Below are 23,006 nucleotides of genomic sequence, written 5' to 3' on the forward strand. Positions count from 1 at the left end.
AACCACGCACCACAGTGTCGGGTGACGAGGCTTCCTGCTCGGACACAGAGGAGCCAGAAAGATTGAACAGTCACAACCCGTTTCCTTTGCTTTAGTTTTTTTAATGTGTTTTGTTATTACAATTATTCACCATCGGTATTGCTCTTGTGTGTGTCTTTCTCTTTATCTCTCTATCTCCATTTTCTGCTTTCTCTCATTTTTCTCTCTTTTCCTGTTTATCTTTGTTTTCTCTTTCTCTCTTTTTCACTCTCTTCTCTCTCCTTTTCGCTTCTCTCTCTCTCTCTCTCTCTCTCTCTCTCTCTCTCTCTCTATTTCACTCGTACTCTGAGTCAGAAGGTCGTGGGTTCGAGCCCCACTCCCGAGACTTGAGCGCAAAATCTAGTCTCACACTCCAGCGCGGTGCTGAGGGAGTGCTGCCCTGCCGTCTTTCGGCTGAGGGGTTTTGATAGAGTAGAATGAGAGCAACTGTTTCCAGTGGCAGGAGGGTCGGTAACCAGAGGACACAGATGGAAGATAATTGGCAAAAGAACCAGAGGGGGAGATGAGGAGACATTTTTTTACGCAGCGAGTTGTTGTGATCTGGAATACGTTGCCTGAAAGGGCGGTGGAAGCAGATTCAATAGTAACTTTCAAAAGGGAATTAGATAAATACTCGAAGGGGATGGAAGAGTAGAGGCACTGGGGCTAATTGGGCAGCTCTGTCAAAGGGCCAGCACAAGCACGATGGGCCAAATGGCCTCCTGTGCTGTAAGATTCTATGACCTAAAAATTTGGTTGCTTTGTGCCTCCTGTTAGCGCCCTAATGGGGCGCAAAGCAACTAGCGTCCAGGAGCGGCGCCGCCAATGCCTCCTGCAAAATTCAGAGGGAGGTTAGTGGTGGCGGTAACCGTTGGCGCCCCGTGGCGCTGCGCCGCCGGTGATGACGTCATCGCCGTGCGCAGCGCCCCGGCCGCGAGCTTCAGTAGCGCCCCCTGACTTACCGCCGGACGTTACGTCCGCCGGGGTTGGGGGGGGGCCTACCTGAGGCCGGGGTGGCGCAAATGAAAGGGGCGGTGCTGGGCAGCCATTTTTGTTGTCCGTCTGCCATCACCTGCCCCCGTTGCCGTCCCCGGCCTCCTCTGCAGCACCCCCCCCCCCCCCCCCCCCCCCCGCAGAGTGCCGGCTGCGCTCCGTGAGCCCGGCACTTCTCTTGAGTGCCGGGCTCTTTTGCCGGCACTCCGATCGCCGGTGGCCCAGCTGGGCCCCGGGTTGCGCTGTGCAAGGCCCCTCCCCTTTTTAAGAAGGTGAGGAAGGCCTGCAGTACCGCAGCGTGACGTGCCGCAGAGCGTGGCGATATTCACTCACTGCGCCCCAAGAGGGAGGCAGTGCGCTTCCAGTAGCACCTCCGCTTCCCTCTTGGGGCGCCCCGGCGAGGGTAGCGCCCCAAAGGGGGCGCGACTCAATTTTTCCCACCCTATGTTCCTAGAATCTTAGTGCCACAGGGAGCAATTTAGGTTTTTTTAGCAGTCGGTTGTGTTTTCGAGGCTGGGTGATTGGCGCTCTGCTGCGTCAGAAGTTAGCTACAGGAAATGACCATTTAGGCTCAACAAGATCATCGCTAATTTTAACCAGAATACCACATGAGTAAGTGCTTCCTTCAGATACCAGTCTGAAAAAAGATATCCGTAGGACATGTTTGCTTGTGTGGCATCCTGGATGAGATTAGTGAGGCTGCCATTTATGGAATGATGCAAGTGCCATTTAGGAAGAGCAAGTAACCAAACCCACATTAAGAGAAAAAAGGAACTTGCATTTTGACAGCCCCTTTCACCACCTCTGGACGTCCCAAAGCGCTTCACGGCCAATGAAGCTCTCTTGACGTGTGGTCACTGTTGTAATGTAGGAAACGCGGCCGCCAATTTGCTGCAGTAACCATTTCCCACACCGTCGAGGGAATCTGTGGGTCGCGTGAAAACGCGGAGGGACAAAGGAAGCATCTTGAAGGATGCTGGCTATGGCAGACACAGGAACAGGAGGGAGGCCATTCGGCCCCTCGAGCCCGTTCCGCCATTCAGTTAGATCATGGCTGACCTGTACCTCGAGCCTGTGCGCGCCCTTTGCTCCGTGCCCACTGTCCCTGACCGCGACCTGCCTTTACCCTGTGTGCTGAGGAACTGACCGCCACAACCACCGTAACAGCCACCATTTCTGTGTCGTCTGTTTTTTTGTTTTCCCTGTTCCAAAGGGTAATTAACGCGGGGAAAAGCCCCCTCAATGAAGATCAAGCCGCCCGCGAAATAGTGTTTGTGGAGAGGAGGAGCCCGAAGAGCGCCGCGGCGGATGGGGATGATGAGAGTATGGACGAGGTGAGTGGCAGTGTTCACAAGATAATTACAGGGTGGGGCGAAGACCATTCAGCTCATCTTGCCCCACCCATCCAGAAAGACCCAACAGCCCCCATTTCCCCCCCCCCCAACCCACGCACACATCATCCTATCGTTTCTCAAATGATTTCCAGGGTTTTTCCCCCATGGATACCCGACCCAGACATCTATTTCACCAGTTAATGGCTCTGTAAATTTACCTGTTGCTGGTTTGAGCCTTTGGTTCCCCTTGTCCAATGGCCATGATTCAGTTGTGTCTCAGTTTTATCTTTTGCATCCCGTATTTCTATCTTAAACACGGGGGGGTTTATTTTGGCCAAAGGGTGAAAACAGGCACCAAATGGGTGCAGTGCTAATAAGATCAGCCTGTTTGAAAGTCTGGATTTAACAAACAATTTTAGTCCTAGTTGCTGATTACCAATACCGTGGCTGCAGTGTGCACCATCTACAAGATGCACTGCAGTAACTCGCCAAGGCTTCTTCGGCAGCACCTCCCAAACCCGCCACCTCTACCACCTAGAAGGACAAGGGCAGCAGGCACATGGGAACACCACCACCTCCAAGTTCCCCTCCAAGTCACACACCATCCTGACTAGGAAATATATCGGCCGTTCCTTCATCATCGCTGGGTCAAAATCCTGGAACTCCCTCCCTAACAGCACTGTGGGAGTACCTTCACCACACGGACTGCAGCGGTTCAAGAAGGAGGCTCACCACCACCTCTCAAGGGGCAACTAGGGATGGGCAATAAATGCCGGCCTTGCCAGCGATGCCCACATCCCGTGAACGAATACAAAAAAATTGTGCTTGAAATCGACATCAACGTCGCGTTTACTCCCAATCAGCTGGTTGCTGCTCAAAGAGGGCATTAGGACACGTGCTGGACACCAGAATGGCGTGCAGCTTCTTTAGTGAGCACCAGCAGGCATTTTAAGTGGCAATCAGCTGTTTACCGAGCTCCCGAGCCGCCATTCCTCGCACAGGCTTCAACTCCGTTACCAAGATGGCGTCTTGCGCTAGACACGGGCTAAACCGGCATTTCAGCTCGAGACCCCATCTTTGCCACCTGGGAGGCTCGTTGGAACCTGAACACACCGCCAAAAAAAAAAGTCACCCCCAGGGCCATCTCTCCATCACTTCCTTTCAACAGCCTGTTTCTCCAGTCTCGCCACAGTACTCAGTCCCACTGAGAGGCTTGCAGCTTTTCCACGTGATGATCTGGACGACAGAAGGGAAGCAGACACGCCCTTGAGCCGCTACAGAGAAGAGCCAGGGATCAGATCTCCGCGCTGATTCAGAACATCCCATCCAGACCGGCGAACATGTCAGCCAGTGGCTCAGTGGGCGGCACTCTCTCGCCTCAGAGTCAGACGGTTGTGGGTTCAAGTCCCACTCCAGAGACTTGAGCCCATAATCTAGGCTGACACTCCCAGTGCAGTACTGAGGGAGTGCCGCATTGTCGGAGGTGCCGTCTTTCAGATGAGACGTTAAACCAAGGACCCGTCTGTCCTCTCGGGTGGATGTAAAAGATCCCATGGTTCTATTCAAAGACAAGCAGGGGAGTTCTCCCCGGTGTCCTGGGCCAATATTTATCCCTCAATCAACATCACTAAAAACAGATTATCTGGCCATTATCTCATTGCTGCTTGTGGGAGCTTGCTGTGCGCAAATTGGCTGCCGCATTTCCCACATTACAACAGTGACCACACTTCAAAAAAACATACTTCATTGGCTGTAAAGCGCTTTGGGACGTGCTGATGTTGTGAAAGGCGCTGGAGAAATGCAAGTTCTGTCTTTCTTGTATGTCCCAGGACATTTCTGGTCACTTCACATCATATGGATGTGGCTGACTGAAGAAAGAACTCGCGCCTTTCACAACCTCGGGACTTCCTGAAGCGATTTACAGACAATGAAGTGGTTTTTGAAGTGTGGTCACTGTTGTAATGTAGCAAACGCGGTAGACAAATTGCCGCAGAGCAAGTTCCCACAAACAGCAATGTGACAATGACCGGATCACCTGTTTTGGTGATGTTGGTGGAGGAAGTACAAATATCAAGGAGCAGCCCATGTAGGAGGGGACATGTTGGGCCGAATGGCCTGTTTCTGTGCTGTAAATACTGTGCAATTCATGGTGTCACTTAGGTGGGTCCTTTTTTTTTCTGTTTCAGGAAAGGGATGGAATTGAATTCCATTACTGGGCGCTGTTTGATGGTCACGCGGGGCCGGGTGCAGCTGTGATGGCCGCCAGGCTCCTCCACCTCCACATCTGTGACCAGCTGCGCGACATCGTCGACATCCTGCGAGACTGCGACGTCCCGCCCCCCATCTGCCTCACCAGCGATGCCGTGGCGGGGGACGGCGCGAAGGGCCCCCCGCATCAGGGGGACTGGGAACCCCCCACCGACAGCGAATCACGGTTCCTCTTGGAGAAGGAAATCTCGCAGGAGTGCCTGGTTATCGGTGCGATAGAGAACGCCTTTCGCCAGATGGTGAGCTTTTCCCGTGGGACCGTGTCCCCTCCCTCCTGAACCAACACTGCGGACCACTGCTCTGCTTTTTGTCTTGCTTCAAGCAGTTCACCAATATACCCATTGGCTCAGTGGGCAGCACCCTCACCTCTGAGTCAGAAGGTCGTGGGTTCAAGTCCCACTCCAGAGACTTGAGCACCAAATCCAGACTGACACTCCCAGTACAGTATGGAGGGAGCGCTGCGCTGTCGGAGGGGCAGTACTGAGGGAGCGCTGCACTGTTGGAGGGGCAGTACTGAGGGAGCGCCGCACTGTCGGAGGGACAGTACTGAAGGAGCACCGCACTGTCGGAGGGGCAGTACTGAGGGAGCGCTGCACTGTCGGAGGGGCAGTACTGAGGGAGCGCTACGCTGTCGGAGGGGCAGTACTGAGGGAGCGCTGCGCTGTCGGAGGGGCAGTACTGAGGGAGCGCTGCACTGTCGGAGGGGCAGTACTGAGGGAGCGCTACGCTGTCGGAGGGGCAGTACTGAGGGAGCGCCGCACTGTCGGAGGGACAGTACTGAGGGAGCGCTGCACTGTCGGAGGGGCAGTACTGAGGGAGTGCTGTGCTGTCGGAGGTGCCGTCTTTCAGATGAGACGTTAAACTCCGGCCTGCTCTCTCAGGTGGATGTAAAAGATCCCTTGGCTATATTTCAAAGAGTTCTCCCTGGTGTCCTGGCCAATATTTATCTCTCAACCAGCATTATTATCTCTCTGCACTGGGAGTGTCGGCCGAGAGTTTTGTGCTCCAGTCTCTGGAGTGGGACTTGAACCCATGACCACCTGACTCGGAAGCGAGAGAGCCGCGGCTGACACCTAAAATATAAAAATGGAATTTGACTGTGAGCCAGTGTCCCTGATTAATCTTTGTGGGAATGTTTGTGTGTGCAGGGTTGTGCTTTGTGTAGGTCAGTCTGTTTAATTTTAAACTGGTCCGCTGCACCTGATTCCTCATGAGGATGCCGTTTGATTTATTTTTTATTCTCCGGAGGCAGTTAACAGCCGTCGCTGAGGTTAAAAGTGTGACTGAACTACACGGACCAGGAAGAATCTATTCCACACGCAGAGGGCAACAATAGGGAGGCTGCAACTAGCCTCTGTTTGGGAGTGGGGGGGGAAATCAGGCAGTGCTCCTGCTACTGATCCTTACCCAGTTACTGGAACGTGCGTGTGGACCTTGGATGATGACCCCACAGTTAAATAGCTTGGTGATGCACTCTATCGAGGCTCTACTTTTTAAAATTATTATTCAATCTCTGGCTGTGGGCATCGCTGGCAAGGCCAGCATTTATTGCCCATCCCCAGTTAGAATCATATTTGCCCTGGGAAGGTGGTGGTGGGATGCTGCCTTCTTGAACCACCGCACTTGTTCCTTGTCGCGGTTTATGATCCAACGGAGTGTCTCGCTGGGCCACTTCAAAGGGCAGTTAAGTTGAAACTTATAAAATTCTAACAGGACTAGACAGACTAGATGCAGGAAGGATGTTCCCGATGGTCGGGGAGTCCAGAACCAGGGGTCACAGTCTAAGGATAAGGGGTAAGCCATTTAGGACAGAGATGAGGAGGAATTTCTTCACCCAGAGAGTGGTGAACCTGTGGAATTCTCTACCACAGAAGGCAGTTGAGGCCAATTCATTAAATATATTCAAGAAGGAGTTAGATATATTTCTTAAAACTAAAGGGATCAAGGGATATGGGGAGAAAGCAGGGACAGGGTACTGAATTTGGATGATCAGCCATGATCGCATTGAATGGCGGAGCAGGCTCGAGGGGCCGAATGGCCTACTCCTGCTCCTATCTTCTATGTTTCTATGTAAGTGTCAACTACCTTGGTGTGGGACTGGAGTCGCATATAAGCCCAGTCCGGGTAAGGACAGCAGGTTTACCTTCCCAAAGGGACATCAGTGAACCGGTTGGATTTTCCTGACAATCTGACAGCTTCAGGGTCACTTTTACAGAGACCGGCGCTTTTATTTCCAGACTCGTTTTATTTAACTGAATTCAAATGATCAAACTGCCGCGTTGGGGCTTTGACCTCACGTTCTCGGCAGTCTTAGTCCAGTAACACCAGCACTGCTCAGTGGGCAGCACCCTCTCACTTCCGAGTCAGGAGGTTGTGAGCTCAAGCCCCACTCCAGAGACTTGAGCACAACGTCTAGGCTGACGCTCCCAGTGCTGACGTTAAACCGAGGCCCCGTCTGCTCTCTCGGGTGGATGTAAAATATCCCACGGCACTATTTCAAAGAAGATCAAGGGAGTTCTCCGCCAATATTTATCCCTCAATCAACATCACTAAACCAGATTATCTGGTCATTACAGAAAGCTAGCATGCAGGGACAGCAAGCAATAAGGAAGGCAAATGGCATGTTGGCCTTTATTGCAAGGGGGTTGGAGTATAAGAGCAAGGGAGTCTTGCTACAATTGTACAGGGCCTTGGTGAGACCACACCTGGAGTACTGGGCACAGTTTTGGTCTCCTTATCTAAGGAAGGATATACTTGCCTTGGAGGCGGTGCAACGAAGGTTCACTAGACTGATCACTGGGATGAGAGGGCTGTCCTATGATGAGGGATTGTGTAGAATGGGCCGATACTCTCTGGAGTTTAGAAGAATGAGAGGTGATCTCATTGAAACATAAGATTCTGAAGGGGATTGACAGGGTAGATACTGAGAGGCTGTTTCCCCTGGCTGCAGTGTCTAGAACTTGGTGTCACAGTCTCAGGATAAGGGGTCGGCCATTTAAGACCGAGATGAGGAGGAATTTCTTCACTCAGAGGGTTGTGGATCTTTGGAATTCTCTGCCCCAAGGGGCTGTGGATGCTGAGTTGTTGAGTATATTCAAGGCTGAGATCGATAGATTGTTGGACTCTAAGGGAATCGAGGGATATGGGGATCAGGTGGGAAAGTGGAGTTGAGGTCGATGATCAGCCATGATCTCATTGAATGGCGGAGCAGGCTCGAGGGGCTGAATGGCCGACTCCTGCTCCTAATTCTTAAGTTCTTCTTATCACGTTGCTGTTTGTGGGAGCTTGCTGTGTGCAAATTGGCTGCCACGTTTCCTACATTACAACAGTGACTACACTTCAAAAAGTATTTAATTGGCTGTAAAGCGCTTTGGGATGACCTGAGGTCGTGAAAGGAGCGATAAAAATACAAGTCTCTTTTACACCAGCGTACCCAGCCTCCATTGCAGAAAGGGCACTTGGTATGATGCTCTACCATCCCTGGTAGACATATACTGGGCTAGAGCAAGGAGCCAACTCCTTCAGGAGAGAGGGCATGGGGGGGTGCATTAGCTCCGGGGGTGTCTCTGTTCACAGGTGTGTGTGCGTGGTCTGACGGATGGATTTCTTTTCTGTTGCAGGATGAACAGATTGAAAGAGAACGAAACTCTTACTGCATTCTGGGCGGCTGCTGTGCTCTGGCAGTCGTGTACTTACTGGGAAAAATCTACGTTGCAAACGCGGGTGACAGCAGGTACGAAGCACAGCTCGAGCCGCCCGCCGCTACGGGCAGAATGGATGGCAGGTCAACCCCACATGGTCGGGTGGAAGGGGGGGAAGCAGAGAGGTGATTATAGGGCTTCGCGCTGCCCGCCATTCCCGGTCTTCTGCATAGCTCTGGTGTCGGCCGTGCCTCAGTGGGCAGCACTCTCTCTCCCTCTCCCCTCTGAGTCAGAAGGTTGTGGGTTCAAGTCTCACTCCAGAGACTTGAGCACAATAATCCAGGCCGACACTCCCAGTGCAGTGCTGAGGGAGTGCTGCACTGTCAGAGGTTTCGTCTTTCAGATGAGATGTTAAACCGAGGCCCCGTCTGCTCTCTCAGGTGGACGTAAAAGACCCCAGGGCACTATTGGTAGAAGAGCGGGGGAGTTCTCCCTGGTGTCCCGGGCAATATTTATCCCTCAACCAACAACAGATTATCTGATGATTTATCACATTGCTGTTTGTGGGAGCTTGCTGTGCACAAATTGGCTGCCGCGTTTCCTACATTACAACAGTGACTACACTTCAAAAGTACCTCATTGACTGTGAAGCACTTTGGGACGTCCTGAGGTTGTGAAAGGGACTGTAGAAACGCAAGTCTTTTTTAACTAGAATTGTGGGAGCTTCTCTCCAGCTGTGGTACCTGGTTAACTGGTCATTCATCTCACTGCTCTTCTGTGGGATCTTGCTGTGCACAAAATGGCTGCTATATTTGCCTGCAGGAGAAATGACTCCAACCTTAGTGTAAACCGTTGCAAGTGAGGCATTTCTAAGAGAGTTGAAGACGGTATGTAACTGCAAATCTGTCAATTACTGGGGATGTGAGGAAAAACTTTTTTACGCAGCGAGTGGTGAGGACCTGCAACTCGCTGCCGGTGGAAGCGGAGACGCTCAATGTTTTCAAGGGGAGGCTGGATCGGCACTTGAGGGAAATAAACTCGCAGGGCTACGGGGATAGAGCGGGGGAATGGGACTGACTGGTTTGCTCTGCAGAGAGCCGGCACAGACTCGATGGGCCGAATGGCCTCCTTCTGTGCTGTTATGCCTCCATGACATACCCGGAATATTTTGGTGGAGAGGGTGAGACAGTTATGATCTAGGACGGAGAAGAAAAGACCCTCTGGTCCATCCAGCCTGTTCCACGCAACTGTGATAGCTTGTGCATCACGCTGCAGACACACCCCAGTCCCCACCCCACCCGAAACCATGTGATTACCTGGGAGAGGTGAGAAAACAAGGTTAAAAACCCCAGGCTCATTTTGGGGGTGATAACAATCTGGGAAATTCCTCTCCGACCCACCCCCACCCCCCCCAAACACCCCTCCCCACCCACACCCCCCCAGGCGATGGAAACTCGTCCAGGAGACCACTCTGGCCCTGAATTCCCTGCGGTCCCCACCTCGTGCCCGAGGTGATCTCCGCCCCGGCCAGAAACAGGTCCGGCTCTCGCTCGAAGGTATTCAGCGAATCGGCATCGACCACACAAGACGGCTGCCTGTTCGAGGTCCAATATTCTGGGAGAAGAACCACCTCCTGAACATCAAACCTGAGCCCTTGAACAACTTCAAAACTTGTTAAATGATTTCTTGTTTTTCTTTTTAATTTCAGAGCCATTCTAATCCGCAATGGTGAAGCTATCCCGCTGTCCAGTGAGTTCACTCCGGAGTCGGAGCGGCAGAGGCTGCAGTATTTAGTAAGGAAGCGATTCCTGCCTTTTGCTTTTCGCCTTCTGTACAAAACTAAATTTTTATAAACTTCCTTTTTTTTTGTCAGACCAGTTGTGGGCACGCAGGTAGAACCAACCGTCCCGTCCAGCCCCTTTCCTCCATCTCTCTCTCTCTCTCTCTCTCTCCCCTGGTTTGCTGATGAGCAGCCCAGGATTCCCCGCTCCTGGATCAGCGACTCCAGGTGCAAGAGTGAGGGAGGGCAGGGTCCGGGAATTGGCCGCCTCCCCCAATCGAATAGTCTCCCGGAACTCTGCTTAAACAAGGAGAGATAACTGGTTCGTCATTTGGAATATAAGCCCTGGCTGATTTTCCCCCCTACCCCAAAAGATCAGTTTTATACCAGCCCCATCGCAATCGACCAATTCACCTACAGCTGTTCTGTTTACCCGTCCAGCTGTCCCTGTCCAACCGACAGCTGGCTGTGTGCGACTCGCAGCTTCAGCAATCTCTGCGTGTGTTTTTCTCACACCATCCCGTTCACCCATCACCCCTGTGCTCGCTGACCTACATTGGCTTCTGGTCCAACAACGCCCCCATTTAAAAATTCTCATCCTTCTGGTCAAATCCTCTCCCTGTCTCTGTGACCTCCTCCAGCCCCGCAACCCTCCCAGATCTCTGCGCTCCTCCAATTCTGCCCTCTTGCGCATCCCCCGATTTCCATCACTCCACCATGGGCGGCCGTGTCTTCAGCTGCCTGGGGCCCTAAGCTCTGGAATTCCCTCCCTAAACCTCTCCACCTCTCTACCTCCTCCTTTAAGACCCCCCTTAAAACCGACCTCTTTGACCAAGCTTTTGGTCACCTGTCCTAATATCTCCTTATGTGGCTCGGTGTCAAATTTTGTTTGATAATCGCTCATGAAGCATCTTGGGACGTTTTACTACATTAAAGGTGCTATATAAATGCAAGTTGTTGTTGTTATTGTTTAGGGATATTTGCAACCACATCTCCTTGGAAACGAGTTCACACATTTGGAATTTCCCAGGAGAATCCAGCACCGGGAAATCGGACGCAAGATGTTGTTCCGGGATTATAGCATGACCGGCTGGTGAGAGCCTACAATCGGCGATCAATAACTGGGGGAGTGGGAGGGTTGGGAGGAACCGGAGGATGGGTGAGTGGGTGCTGGCACAGGGGTGGCATTTGGTGAGGGCCTTTTGAGCATATTGGCAGTGTGATGGTGTAGCGGGAAGACCCTCAGAGGCTGGAAGGGGGGGTGGGGGCGGAAGAGTTGCAGAAAATGTTCGGGGTGAGGATTCAGTAAAGTACATTTCTCCTACAGTGCCGTGCGTTGCACTGAACCCCACCCCCTCCCAGCCTCAGCGTAGATGATCAGACTAGAGAAAGGGTTGACTGGCGATCGGATCTCGTGCTCGTCCCATTTTAATCAAGGTGCCCTGATGTTGGGGCCACTGCAAAAAAAAACAACAGCAAGGAAGTTATGCTAAACCTTTATAAAACCCTGGTTAGGCCTCAGCTGGAGTATTAGAAACATAGAAACATAGAAAAATAGGAGCAGGAGTAGGCCATTCGGCCCTTCGAGCCTGCTCCGCCATTCAATATGATCATGGCTGATCCTCTATCTCAATACCATATTCCCGCTCTCTCCCCATACCCCTTGATGCCTTTTGTGTCTAGAAATCTATCTATCTCCTTCTTAAATATATTCAGTGACTTGGCCTCCTCAGCCTTCTGTGGTAGAGAATTCCACAGGTTCACCACCCTCTGAGTGAAGAAATTTCTCCTCATTTCCGTCCTAAATGTCCTACCCCGTATCCTGAGACTGTGACCCCTCGTTCTAGAGCCCCCCAGCCAGGGGAAACATCCTCCCTGCATCCAGTCTGTCTAGCCCTGTCAGAATTTTATACGTTTCAATGAGATCCCCTCTCATTCTTCTAAACTCTAGTGAATACAGGCCTAGTCGACCCAGTCTCTCCCCATACGACAGTCCTGCCATCCCAGGAATCAGTCTGGTGAACCTTCGCTGCACTCCCCCTATGGCAAGTATATCCTTTCTTAGGTAAGGAGACCAAAACTGCACACAGTACTCCAGGTGTGGTGTGTGTCCACTTCTGGGCACCGCACTTTAGGAAAGATGTCAAGGCCTTGGAGAGGGTGCAGGGGAGATTTACCAGAATGGTACCAGGGATGAGAGATTCACCCCTGGTAAATGGAGAGACTGGAGAAGCTGGGATTGCTCTCCTTAGACCAGAGAAGGTTAAGGGGAGATTTGATAGGGGTGTTCAAAATCATGAAGAGTTTTTAATAGAGTAAATAAGGAGAAACTGTTTCCAGTGGCAGGAGGGTCGGTAACCAGAGGACACAGAGTTAAGATAATTGGCAAAAGAACCAGAGGGGAGGTGAGGAAACATTTCTTTACACAGCAGGTTGTTGTGACCTGAAAGGGCGGTGGAAGCAGATTCAATGGTAACTTTCAAAAGGGAATTGGATAAATACTTGAAAAGGAAGAATGTGCAGGGCTTTGGGGGAAAGAGCAGGGGGGAGTGGGACTAATTGGAGAGCTCTTTCAAAGAGCCGGCACAGGCACGATGGGCCGAATGGCCTCCTCCTGTGCTGTGAGATTCTGAGTCTTCCATCTCTGCAAAAATTCATACGCTCGTCTAAAACAGCAACTCCAGTCCTACCCTGACCACGCTGTGGGGTGTTTGGCCTGAGCCGGCTGAATATTTCCTGATCTAATCACTGATTATTACAGCCTCCCTTCTCCTTCCCGTAGGGCGTACAAGACTATCGAGGAGGATGACCTGAAGTTCCCGTTGGTCTACGGCGAAGGCAAAAAGGTAAGCGATGCAACCGGAAGCCAGTCAGCGAACACTCGCCAGAACTCGGGGTGAAGCACACGGGTCCTGGAGCTGCCTGCTCTGAGCCTGTGTATGAAAGAGCCGACAAGCTTGCATTTATCTAGCGCCTTTCACGTCCTCGGGACGGTCCCTGAGGCCTTTCGCAGCCAATGAAGTACTTTGGAATATACTCTGTTAATTTGCAGGGACACCAATTTGTCCTCCACTAAGTCCCACAAATAGCAAAATAAACTAAATGGTACAATTTTGAAGGGGGTGCAGGAACAGAGAGTCCTGGGGGGGGGGTGTGTACACAAGGCTTTGAAGGTGGCAGGACAAGTTGAGCAGGCTGTTGAAAAGGCATGTTTGCAGGGCTCTGGGGAAAGAGCAGGGGGGAGTGGGACTAACAGGAGAGCTCTTTCAAAGAGCCGGCACAGGCACAATGGGCCGAATGGCGGCCTCCTGTGCTGTATCATTCTATGAAATTACCAGATCATCTGTTTTTGTTGGTGTTGGTTTGAGGGATAAATATTGGCCAGGGCGCCGAGGTGAAGTCCCTTGCTCGTCTTCAAACAGCGATCATATATATCCACCGTGGAAAGGCAGATGTGGCCTCAGTTTAACGTCTCATCCGATTAAGTTAGTTAATCTGATGGCTGCAACACCTCATTTGAAATGTTAGCGTCTGTTTTTTTTAAATTTTGTTCACGGGATCTGGGCGTCGCTTCAAGGCCGGCATTTATTGCCCATCCCTAATTGCCCTCGAGAAGGTGGTGGTGAGCCGCCGCCTTGAACTGCAGAGGGGCAGATAAGAGTCAACCACATCGCTGCGGGTCTGGAGTCGCATATACCCGGCCAGACCGGGTAAGGACGGTAGATTTCCTTCCCTAAAGGGACATTGGTGAACCAGGTGGGTTTTTACAACAATCCGATAGTTTCATGGTCACCATTACTGATACCTGTACTAGTTTTTAATTCCAGATTTATTTAATGAACTGAATTTAAATTCCCCAACTGCCTGTGGTGGGATTTGAACTTGCCTCTCCGGATTATTAATCCAGGCATAACCACTATGCTACTGTACCACTGTGGATTGATAGACAGTAATGTAGGCAGCTATACTCTCTGATTACAATTCCTTCAGGTTTGGGAACTGCAACTTCCAGCCCTTAACAGTCTATACACCTGGGAGGGGAGGTGTTAACGCCTTAGAATGTTCAATTAAACACAGTGGCTGTGACATAAACCACGTGGCTGGCCTGTGGCGTTCTTGACTATGCAAACTCCATTAGCAAACTAGAACTCATTTTGGTCGCACACCACATCACATCAGAGTTTCCAAAAAGGAGAAACTCGACACTTCCTTTCAAAGGCTCCTGTTCCTTGTCAAGAATCCGATAGAAAACCTAAATCATAGAATGATACAGCACAGAAGGAGGCCATTCGGCCCATCGTGCCTGTGCCGGCTCTTTGAAAGAGCTCTCCAATTAGTCCCACTCCCCCCTGCTGTTTTTTTCCTTTTCAAGTATTTATCCAATTCCCCATCGAAGGTTATTATTGAATCTGCTTCCACCGCCCTTTCAGGCAGCGCATTCCAGATCACAACAACTGACTGCGTAAAAACATTCTCCTCATCTCCCCTCTGGTTCTTTTACCAATTATCTTAAATTTATGTCCTCTGGTTACCGACCCTCCTGCCACTGGAAACAGTTTCTCCCTCTCTACTCAAAACCCCTCATAATTTTGAACACCTCTATTCAATCTCCCATTAACCTTCCCTGCTCTAAAGGCGAACAATCCCAGTGACGTTAGAAAACTACTAGGCACTTGGTCTAAGCGTTAAACAAAGCTTTAATCAACTGTTTTACAACATGGAGGTCTAGTTGAGTCCTTCACTAGTCCTTGTTAAGAATGTCCTGCGCAAGCAGGGCCCATGCCCGAGTATTTATACTCTCCCTGGACAGCGCCACCCGCAGGCCGCTCAGTTGATTCATGTGGTAAACCACTGTTATACCTGTCTGTATGTGTATGTGTATTCCACTAGGTACAGGTCTGGACATGCCTCGGCTGACTCCTCCCACTATTCCAGGTATATAAGTGACTACCTCCCAGTCCCTTAGTATTCTGGACGGGTCGACCACTCGAGACTAGACCTTCATTCTTTAGTTAATAAAAGCCTGGTTGTTACTCGCTTAACCTCAGTCTTTTGAGTAATTGATGGCGCATCAATTTTATTAACAAAATTTTTATAATGGAGAAGATCCTCACACCAGCATGCCTGGACCTGGACAGTCGGGAAGCGGACGCTTCCACCAAGTTTGCTCACTGGCTCATGTGCTTCGAGGCATTCCTGACTGCCTCCACTGCGGTCGTAATGGATGCGAACAAACTGTCTGTCCTGATCTCCAAGGTGAACCACCGAGTGTACTCAGTCATCCGGGACGAGACCTCGTACACAGCCGCCCTCCAGCTCCTCAAGACCCAGTACACGCGCCCTGTGAACGAAGTTTACGCCAGGCACCTCCTGGGGAGTCGCAAGCAACAACCTGGGGAATCGACTGAGGAATACCTCCAAGCACTGTCCGTGCTTGGCTGGGCCTGTGGGTGTAAGGCGGTAACGTCCACTAAGTACACGGAGGAACTGATCCGGGATGCCTTCGTAGCGGGCCACAGGTCCAACTACACCCGACAGCGACTGCTGGAGCAGAGCGACCTCACCCTCGACAAAGCCTCCGAAATCGCACTAACGCTGGACGCAGCCTACCGGGGCATGGATGCCTACTCCTCTGCACCGTGGACGCCGCGGGGAACGACAACCTGGGACACGGTAGGACAGCCCCATAGCACCGTGCCACCCCAGCCACAGCCCAACAATGGCCCAACCACCGCAGCAGTGTCCCAAAGCCAGACAGCAGTATCCCAAGGCCAGAAATGCTACTTCTGTGGCCAGGCCAAACACCCCAGAGCGCGCTGCCCGGCGAAGAATGCGACCTGCTCGGGCTGCGGGAAAAAGGGACACTACGCTAGCGTCTGCAAGGCCAAAGCCACCCCGAACGCCAGCAGCGCCGCGTGTGGGCCGTGCGAGCCGCCATCTTGGGCCCCCAACAGCGCCGCGTGTGGGCCGTGCGGGCCGCCATCTTGGGCCTCCCCAGCCATGTGCGAACCACCACAGCAGCAGCCATCTTGGACGACTCCAGCCACATGGGAATCATGGACGCCGCCATCTTGGACACCAGCCGGGCGCAGCAGGCCGCCAACCCCCCCCCCCCCCCAATCTGATACCCGCAGCGACACACCGACCCCTACGCTGGCCTCTGTTACGCTGGACCAAACGAGACCGCACCAACTAGCTCGGTCCAAAATGGACGTTAAGGTAAGCGGCCATGCAATAAACTGCCTTTTTGACTCCGGGAGCACAGAGAGCTTCATCCACCCCGACACGGTGCGGCGTTGCTCTCTCCCAGTCCTGCCTGCGCACCAGCGGATTTCTATGGCCGCCGAGTCCCAGTCAGCGGACATTGGCGGCTACTGCGTGGTGACACTAGTAGTAGACGGGACTGTGTTCAATAATTTTAAACTCCTGGTCCTGCCCCAACTTTGCGCTGCCGTTCTACTGGGGTTGGATTTCCAGTGCCACCTCAAAAGCGTTACGATGGCGTACGGTGGCCCCCTCCCCCCACTCACAGTCCGCAGCCAGCAGCCTCCAAATTGCCCGCCGTGCACCAGATGCAACCTCTCCACACTCAGAGTCCCACCCCCCCCACTGTTTGCTAACCTCACCCCCGACTGTAAGCCCATCGCCACAAAGAGCAGGCGATACAGTGCCGGGGACAGGGTTTTCATCAAAACCGAAGTGGAGCGGCTCCTGAAGGAGGGGATTATTGAGGGCAGCTCCAGCCCCTGGCGAGCCCAGGTTGTGGTCGTTAAGACCGGCGAGAAACAACGCCTGGTCATCGACTACAGCCAAACAATAAACCGCTACACCCTGCTGGACGCCTATCCACTCCCCCGCATAGCTGACGGTCAACCAGATCGCGCAGTACCGCGTCTTTTCGACCATTGACCTGAAATCAGCGTACCACCAGCTCCCCATCAGCCCCGAAGACCGCCAGTATACTGCTTTTGAGGCAAACGGCCGCCTCTATCACTTCCTTAGGGTTCCCTTTGGCGTTACCAACGGGGTCTCCGTCTTCCAAAGGGAGATGGACCGGATGGTCGATCAAAACGCGCTGCAGGCCACTTTCCCTTACCTAGACAATGTGACCATCTGCGGCCATGACTTGCAGGACCATGACGCGAACCTCGAGAAATTCCTCCGCACCGCCCAACTCCTGAACCTGACATATAACAAGGAGAAGTGCATATTCCGCACAGACCGCCTCGCCATCCTTGGCTGTGTTGTGGAACACAGGGTCATCGGTCCCGACCCGGACCGGATGCGTCCCCTTATGGAACCCCCACTGCCTAAAAGCTCTGAAGAGGTGCCTAGGGTTTTTTTCCTACTACACCCAGTGGGTCCCCTACTATGCAGACAAAGCCCGTCCGCTGATCAAATCCACCTCTTTCCCCTGATGGCAGAGGCCCGCTCGGCCTTCCACCGTATCAAGGAGGACATTGCCAAAGCCACCATGCACGCAGTGGACGAATCCATCCCCTTCCAGGTGGAAAGCGATGCGTCCGACTTCGCTCTGGCCGCCACCCTTAATCAGGCGGGGAGACCTGTGGCATTCTTCTCACGAACCCTCCAGGGCCCGGAGACCAGACACTCCGCGGTCGAGAAGGAGGCCCAGGCTATTGTGGAGGCTGTGTGTCATTGGAGGCACTACCTGGCCGGAAAACGATTTACCCTGCTCACTGACCAGCGTTCAGTTGCTTTTATGTTCAACAACAAGCAGAGGGGCAAAATCAAAAATGACAAGATCTTGAGGTGGAGAATCGAACTTTCCACCTACAATTACGAGATCTTGTACCGGCCTGGGAAGCTCAATGAACCCCCAGATGCCCTATCGCGTGGCACCTGCGCCAGCGCGCAGATCGATAGGCTGAGGGCCCTCCACAATGACCTCTGCCACCCGGGGGTCACCAGGTTCTTCCACTTCATCAAGGCCCGCAACCTGCCTTACTCCATTGAGGAGGTCAGGACCATGACCAAGAACTGCCAAGTCTGCGCTGAGTGCAAACCGCACTTTTATAGACCAGACAGAGCCCACCTGATAAAAGCCACTCGCCCTTTCGAACGCCTGAGCGTCGATTTTAAAGGGCCTCTCCCCTCCTCCGACCGCAATGTGTACTTCCTCAACATCATTGACGAGTACTCCCGTTTCCTGTTCGCTATCCCCTGCCTGGACATGACCAGTGCCACGGTCATTAAATGTCTGAACAGCCTCTTCACCCTGTTCGGTTTCCCCAGCTATATCCATAGCGACCGGGGCTCATCGTTTATGAGCGACGAACTCCGCCAGTACCTGCTCGCTAGGGGTATAGCCACAAGCAGGACCACCAGTTACAACCCCCGGGGGAACGGACAGGTGGAAAGAGAGAATGCAACAGTTTGGAAGGCCGCCCTACTAGCCTTAAAGTCTAGGGGCCTTCCGACCTCCCGCTGGCAGGAGGTGCTCCCCGATGCGCTCCACTCGATTCGGTCACTGCTCTGCACTGCCACCAATGCCACCCCTCACGAGAAAATGTTTGTCTTCCCAAGGAAGTCCACATCAGGGACAGCGTTACCGCCATGGCTGACGTCCCCAGGGCCGGCATTACTGAGAAGACACGTGAGGACCAATAAAACGAAACCCCTGGTCGAGAGGGTCAACCTCCTCCACGCCAACCCCAGTACGCTTACATTGCGTACCCGGACGGGCGGGAGGACACAGTCTCCATACGAGACCTCGCACCCTCAGGGACCGCTGTAACCCACTACCCATTACCACCCCCCCCCCCCCCCCACGACACCCTCGGGGACCGCTGTAACCCACTACCCATTACCACCCCCCCCCACCCCACGACCCGATATCCAACCCCAGCAGCCGGCTCGCCTTGGACCGTCACCCACGAGGACTACACTCCAGTGCCCCAGCCTACACGGGACGCGACGCCGGAAGCTCCACCACCCCTGCCGTCGCCACGTCGATCACAGCGGCAGACAAGACCTCCGGAGAGACTCCAATACACGATCTTTTAAATACACTTCACCCCGCCGGACTCATTTTTAAACAAGGGGTAAATGTGGTAAACCACTGTTATACCTGTCTGTATGTGTATGTGTATTCCACTAGGTACAGGTCTGGACATGCCTCGGCTGACTCCTCCCACTACTCCAGGTATATAAGTGACTACCTCCCAGTCCCTTAGTATTCTGGACGGATCGACCACTCGAGACTAGACCTTCATTCTTTAGTTAATAAAAGCCTGGTTGTTACTCGCTTAACCTCAGTCTTTTGAGTAATTGATGGCGCATCAATTCATGTCACCCAGCTTCTCTAGTCTCGCCACATAACTCAAGTCCCTCATTCCTGGTATCATTCGAATAACCAACTTGTCCAATTTACTCAGCCAATGGGCAAGGTGACTGGTGAAAATTTGTCTCACTTTTTTTTTTAAAGAGTGTGATTTTACTACCTTGCTGTGCCTTTTTTTTGCTCATGTATGATTTTACCTGTAAATAAATCTAACCCAGTTGCTTAGCCTGTACGCTGTTGTTTTCCACTTTTTGGATGTGATGGGAGGATATGGCGGACCTCCCACGGGACCCCCCAGTAAGCAGTTTACCATGACTAGGGGGCTCACTGTTAAACCTGGGCACGCTGTCTTATAGATGGTACAGAATAACCACACAGGTTTCAGTTCATTAAGAGACCCCGGTTGTTTATGGAAACTCCTGTCTCGCCACAAGTGTTGGGGAACAGCCCGAAAGGTAACACTTCCTCTACGCACACGTCAAAAGTACAAACAACGTATTTATACAAACAGACTCTCGGGCTTTACACCAGTGAATTACTGAGGTACTGACTCATTTACACTGTCCCCGCAGGCTCGCGTCATGGCAACCATAGGGGTGACTCGAGGACTGGGAGATCACGATCTGAAGGTGCACTGTTCCAACATCCACATCAAACCCTTCCTGTCTTGTGTACCAGAGGTGAGAACCAGCGACGGTGCTTTGTCTAAAATGCCAACCTCTCTGGAAGGAGTTGGTCTCTTCAGGCATGTCCAGTAGATACAAAGGGACTTTGCATCCATCAAAGGTCTCTGTTCATCGTCCAGCACCAGACTGGAGAGGAGCAGAAAAAAGGCAGAGCAAGGGATTGGACGATGGCGACAATTCCAATGTTGGCTTTGCTGATGAGAATTTATTAGTGTCTCCAAACCCAAGGGTTTCAGCATTCATGTTTGGAAACTTCTGATACACCAATTAAAGATTGTTCTGTGGGCCAGAAAGTGGAGACTCTATACCCATCCCCAATCTTCCCCCCTCCCGGACCCCAAACCCATCCCCCAATCTGCCCCCCCTCCCGGACCCCAAACCCATCCCCCAATCTTCCCCCCTCCCGGGCCCCAAACCCATCCCCAATCTTCCCCCCTCCCGGGCCCCAAACCCATCCCCCAATCTGCCCCCCTCCCGGACCCCAAACCCATCCCCCAATCTGCCCCCCCTCCCGGACCCCAAACCCATCCCCAATCTTCCCCCCTCCCGGGCCCCAAACCCATCCCCCAATCTGCCCCCCTCCCGGACCCCAAACCCATCCCCAATCTGCCCCCCCTCCCGGGCTTCAAACCCATCCCCAATCTGTCCCCCTCCCGGGCTTCAAACCCATTTCGAGCCAGGTCCCATTTCCATCTGTCCGGTGAGCTGAAGGTCCAGTTTGGGGCCTGAGGAATTATAGCCAATCGGACAATGGGTAGGTCGGGGGTGGGTGGAGGGACTGGGGGAGGGGAGAGATTGGGGGAAGAGTGGGGGGACTAGGTGTGGGGGGAAGAATCTGGGGGAGGGGGGAAGAGTGTGGGGGAAGAGTCGGGGGGGGGTGTGGGAGGAGGGAGAAAGAGAGTGTGGGGGAAGGGACGGAGTGTGAGAGTGGGGGGAGTGACTGCGGGTGGGGGGGGGGAGGAGTCTGGGGAGAGTGTGGGAGGGAGAAGAGAGAGTGTGGGTGACATTAGGAGGGCGAGCCTGGGCCAGCAGCTGCCCACAGTGTGTTCAGGGAGCCAGGAGAAGCCAGTTATTTTGGACCAGCCAGCAGCGGCTCTTTAAGCACTGCTTGAGCCGCTCAGCACCAGGACCATGCGTCCCTTAAAATTGTAATCAGGGTCCTAACTTTATCATCGGACCTCGATTCCCATAAGAGAAGCTTACCGCCCAAAACAAGCAGGCATTCCGGCCACCCATGAGAAGGCTGTTAACGGGACGGTGACCCCATTTTTTGAGGCAGTTCGAGCCCCGTTAAAGCCAATTTCAGCCCCTGAGCAGGGGAAGTTCCGCTAACTACTGCCAGCAGAGGGCAGCAGCAGCTTCCAACAGAGGGCAGCACTCGCTGCTCTGTGATAGACAGGAACTGACGCAGACTGCAAACCAGCAGATCGAAACAGAATGCCACCGGTACCATTATTTCACTTTCTGATATATATTCAATTTGAAGTTAATAAAATCAGCAGCTGCACAGGGGCCGGACCGGACCTCGCTGAGGTTCTGGCTGTTTTTGACGGCCCTTTATTGCGCAGTTTTTGTGTATGCTGCACTGCTGTAAGAAGGGTCCCTGCTCCGGAGGCTTGTGAAATGCCGGGGTGGGGAGGGAGCCGGGGGCGGTGGGGGGAGCCCACGACTGAGAGACTCGCCAACACCCGGGAAGATCAAGGTCAGGTCCAACTGTGATTCTGTCCGTAGTCGAATATCCTGCCTACACCCACAGCCTCGGCTCACACTGAAGACAGACGTTTGGCGAGGCACCGGACCCCAGCAAGAGGCACGAGGGGAGGTGGTTGACCAGTGAATGGAGGGGGCACCAGTGAATGGGGGAATCGGGGGAGGGCACCGCCAGGGCTCTTTTCTCTAGAAAAGAGAAAATTGAGAGGTGACCTGATAGAGCTCTTTAAAATTATGAAGGGTTTCAATAGGAAAGAAAAGAGAGACTTGCATTTCTATAGCGCCTTTCACGACCACCGGACATCCCAAAGCGCTTTACAGCCAATGAAGTACTTTTTGAAGTGTAGTCACTGTTGTAATGTGGGAAACGCGGCAGCCAATTTGCGCACAGCAAGCTCCCACAAACAGCAATGTGATAATGGCCGGATAATCTGGGTTTTCTTTATGTTGGTTGAGGGATAAATATTGGCCCCAGGACACGGGGAGAACTCCCCAGCTCTTCTTCAAAATAGTGGCCACGGGATCTTTTACATCCACCTGAGAGAGCAGACGGGGCCTCAGTTTAACATCAATAGGGTAGAAGATGTTTCCACTTGTGGGGGAGACCAGAACTAGGGGCCATAAATATAAGAGAGTCACTAATAAATCCAATAGGGAATTCAGGAGAAACTTCTTTACCCAGAGATTGGAGTGGGCCTTTGGCGTAGCGGTAGCATCCCCGCCGCTGGGCCAGAAGGCGTAGGGTTTCGAACCCCGCTCCAGACAGTCCCAGCAAGTGGAGTCGGAGCTCCGGCTCTAAATTCTGGGTTGACATCCAGCGGGATACTTGCGTCCGTGGGTGTGGGTGGCCCCCCCCCTCGTATGGGTTGTGGGAGCCTGTAAAACCCTCCCGCCATAGGACTAACCACCCTAATGGCTGGTACGAAGATGGTTACGGTCACGGAAGGAGCGTTAATCGCAGCCAGAAATCCTTCCACCACTTCATACAGTTCCCCAAAGGGAACAGTATGAACACACATACAACGACGACCCAGAGATTGGAGAGAACGTGGAACTCGCTACCATAGGGAGTGGTAGCGGCGAATAATATTGATGCCTTTAAGGGGAAGCTGGACAAACACATGAGGAAGGAATGGAAGGATATGCTGATGGGGTGAGATGAAGTAAAGAGAGTCGGAGTGTGGAGCATTAACGCCGGCATGGACTGGTTGGGCCGAATGGCCTTGTTTCTGTGCTGTATGATGTCGTCACTAAGGCACTAGTTCGCTAAAA

The 23,006-nt window shown here is 52.7% G+C and overlaps 1 protein-coding gene across 2 annotated transcripts in view; it reads left to right on the forward strand.

Annotated features, from left to right (window-relative positions):
- ppm1j (protein phosphatase, Mg2+/Mn2+ dependent, 1J) overlaps positions 1-23,006 on the forward strand; it is a 55,431-nt gene that overhangs the window by 27,829 nt on the left and 4,596 nt on the right. The window contains exons 2-8 of one of the 2 annotated variants that reach the window (XM_086011007.1): positions 2,225-2,345; positions 4,532-4,852; positions 8,234-8,346; positions 9,963-10,047; positions 11,009-11,127; positions 12,817-12,880; positions 19,911-20,018. In XM_086011007.1, the coding sequence (XP_085867133.1) occupies positions 2,225-2,345; positions 4,532-4,852; positions 8,234-8,346; positions 9,963-10,047; positions 11,009-11,127; positions 12,817-12,880; positions 19,911-20,018 (931 nt within the window). The remainder of the gene's footprint in view (positions 1-2,224; positions 2,346-4,531; positions 4,853-8,233; positions 8,347-9,962; positions 10,048-11,008; positions 11,128-12,816; positions 12,881-19,910; positions 20,019-23,006) is intronic. The other variant, XM_086011009.1, reaches the window with a different exon arrangement.

Source organism: Somniosus microcephalus, chromosome 18, assembly GCF_052327205.1.
Source record: "Somniosus microcephalus isolate GS21.2 chromosome 18, FLI_Smic_1.0, whole genome shotgun sequence".
Taxonomy (NCBI): domain Eukaryota; kingdom Metazoa; phylum Chordata; class Chondrichthyes; order Squaliformes; family Somniosidae; genus Somniosus; species Somniosus microcephalus.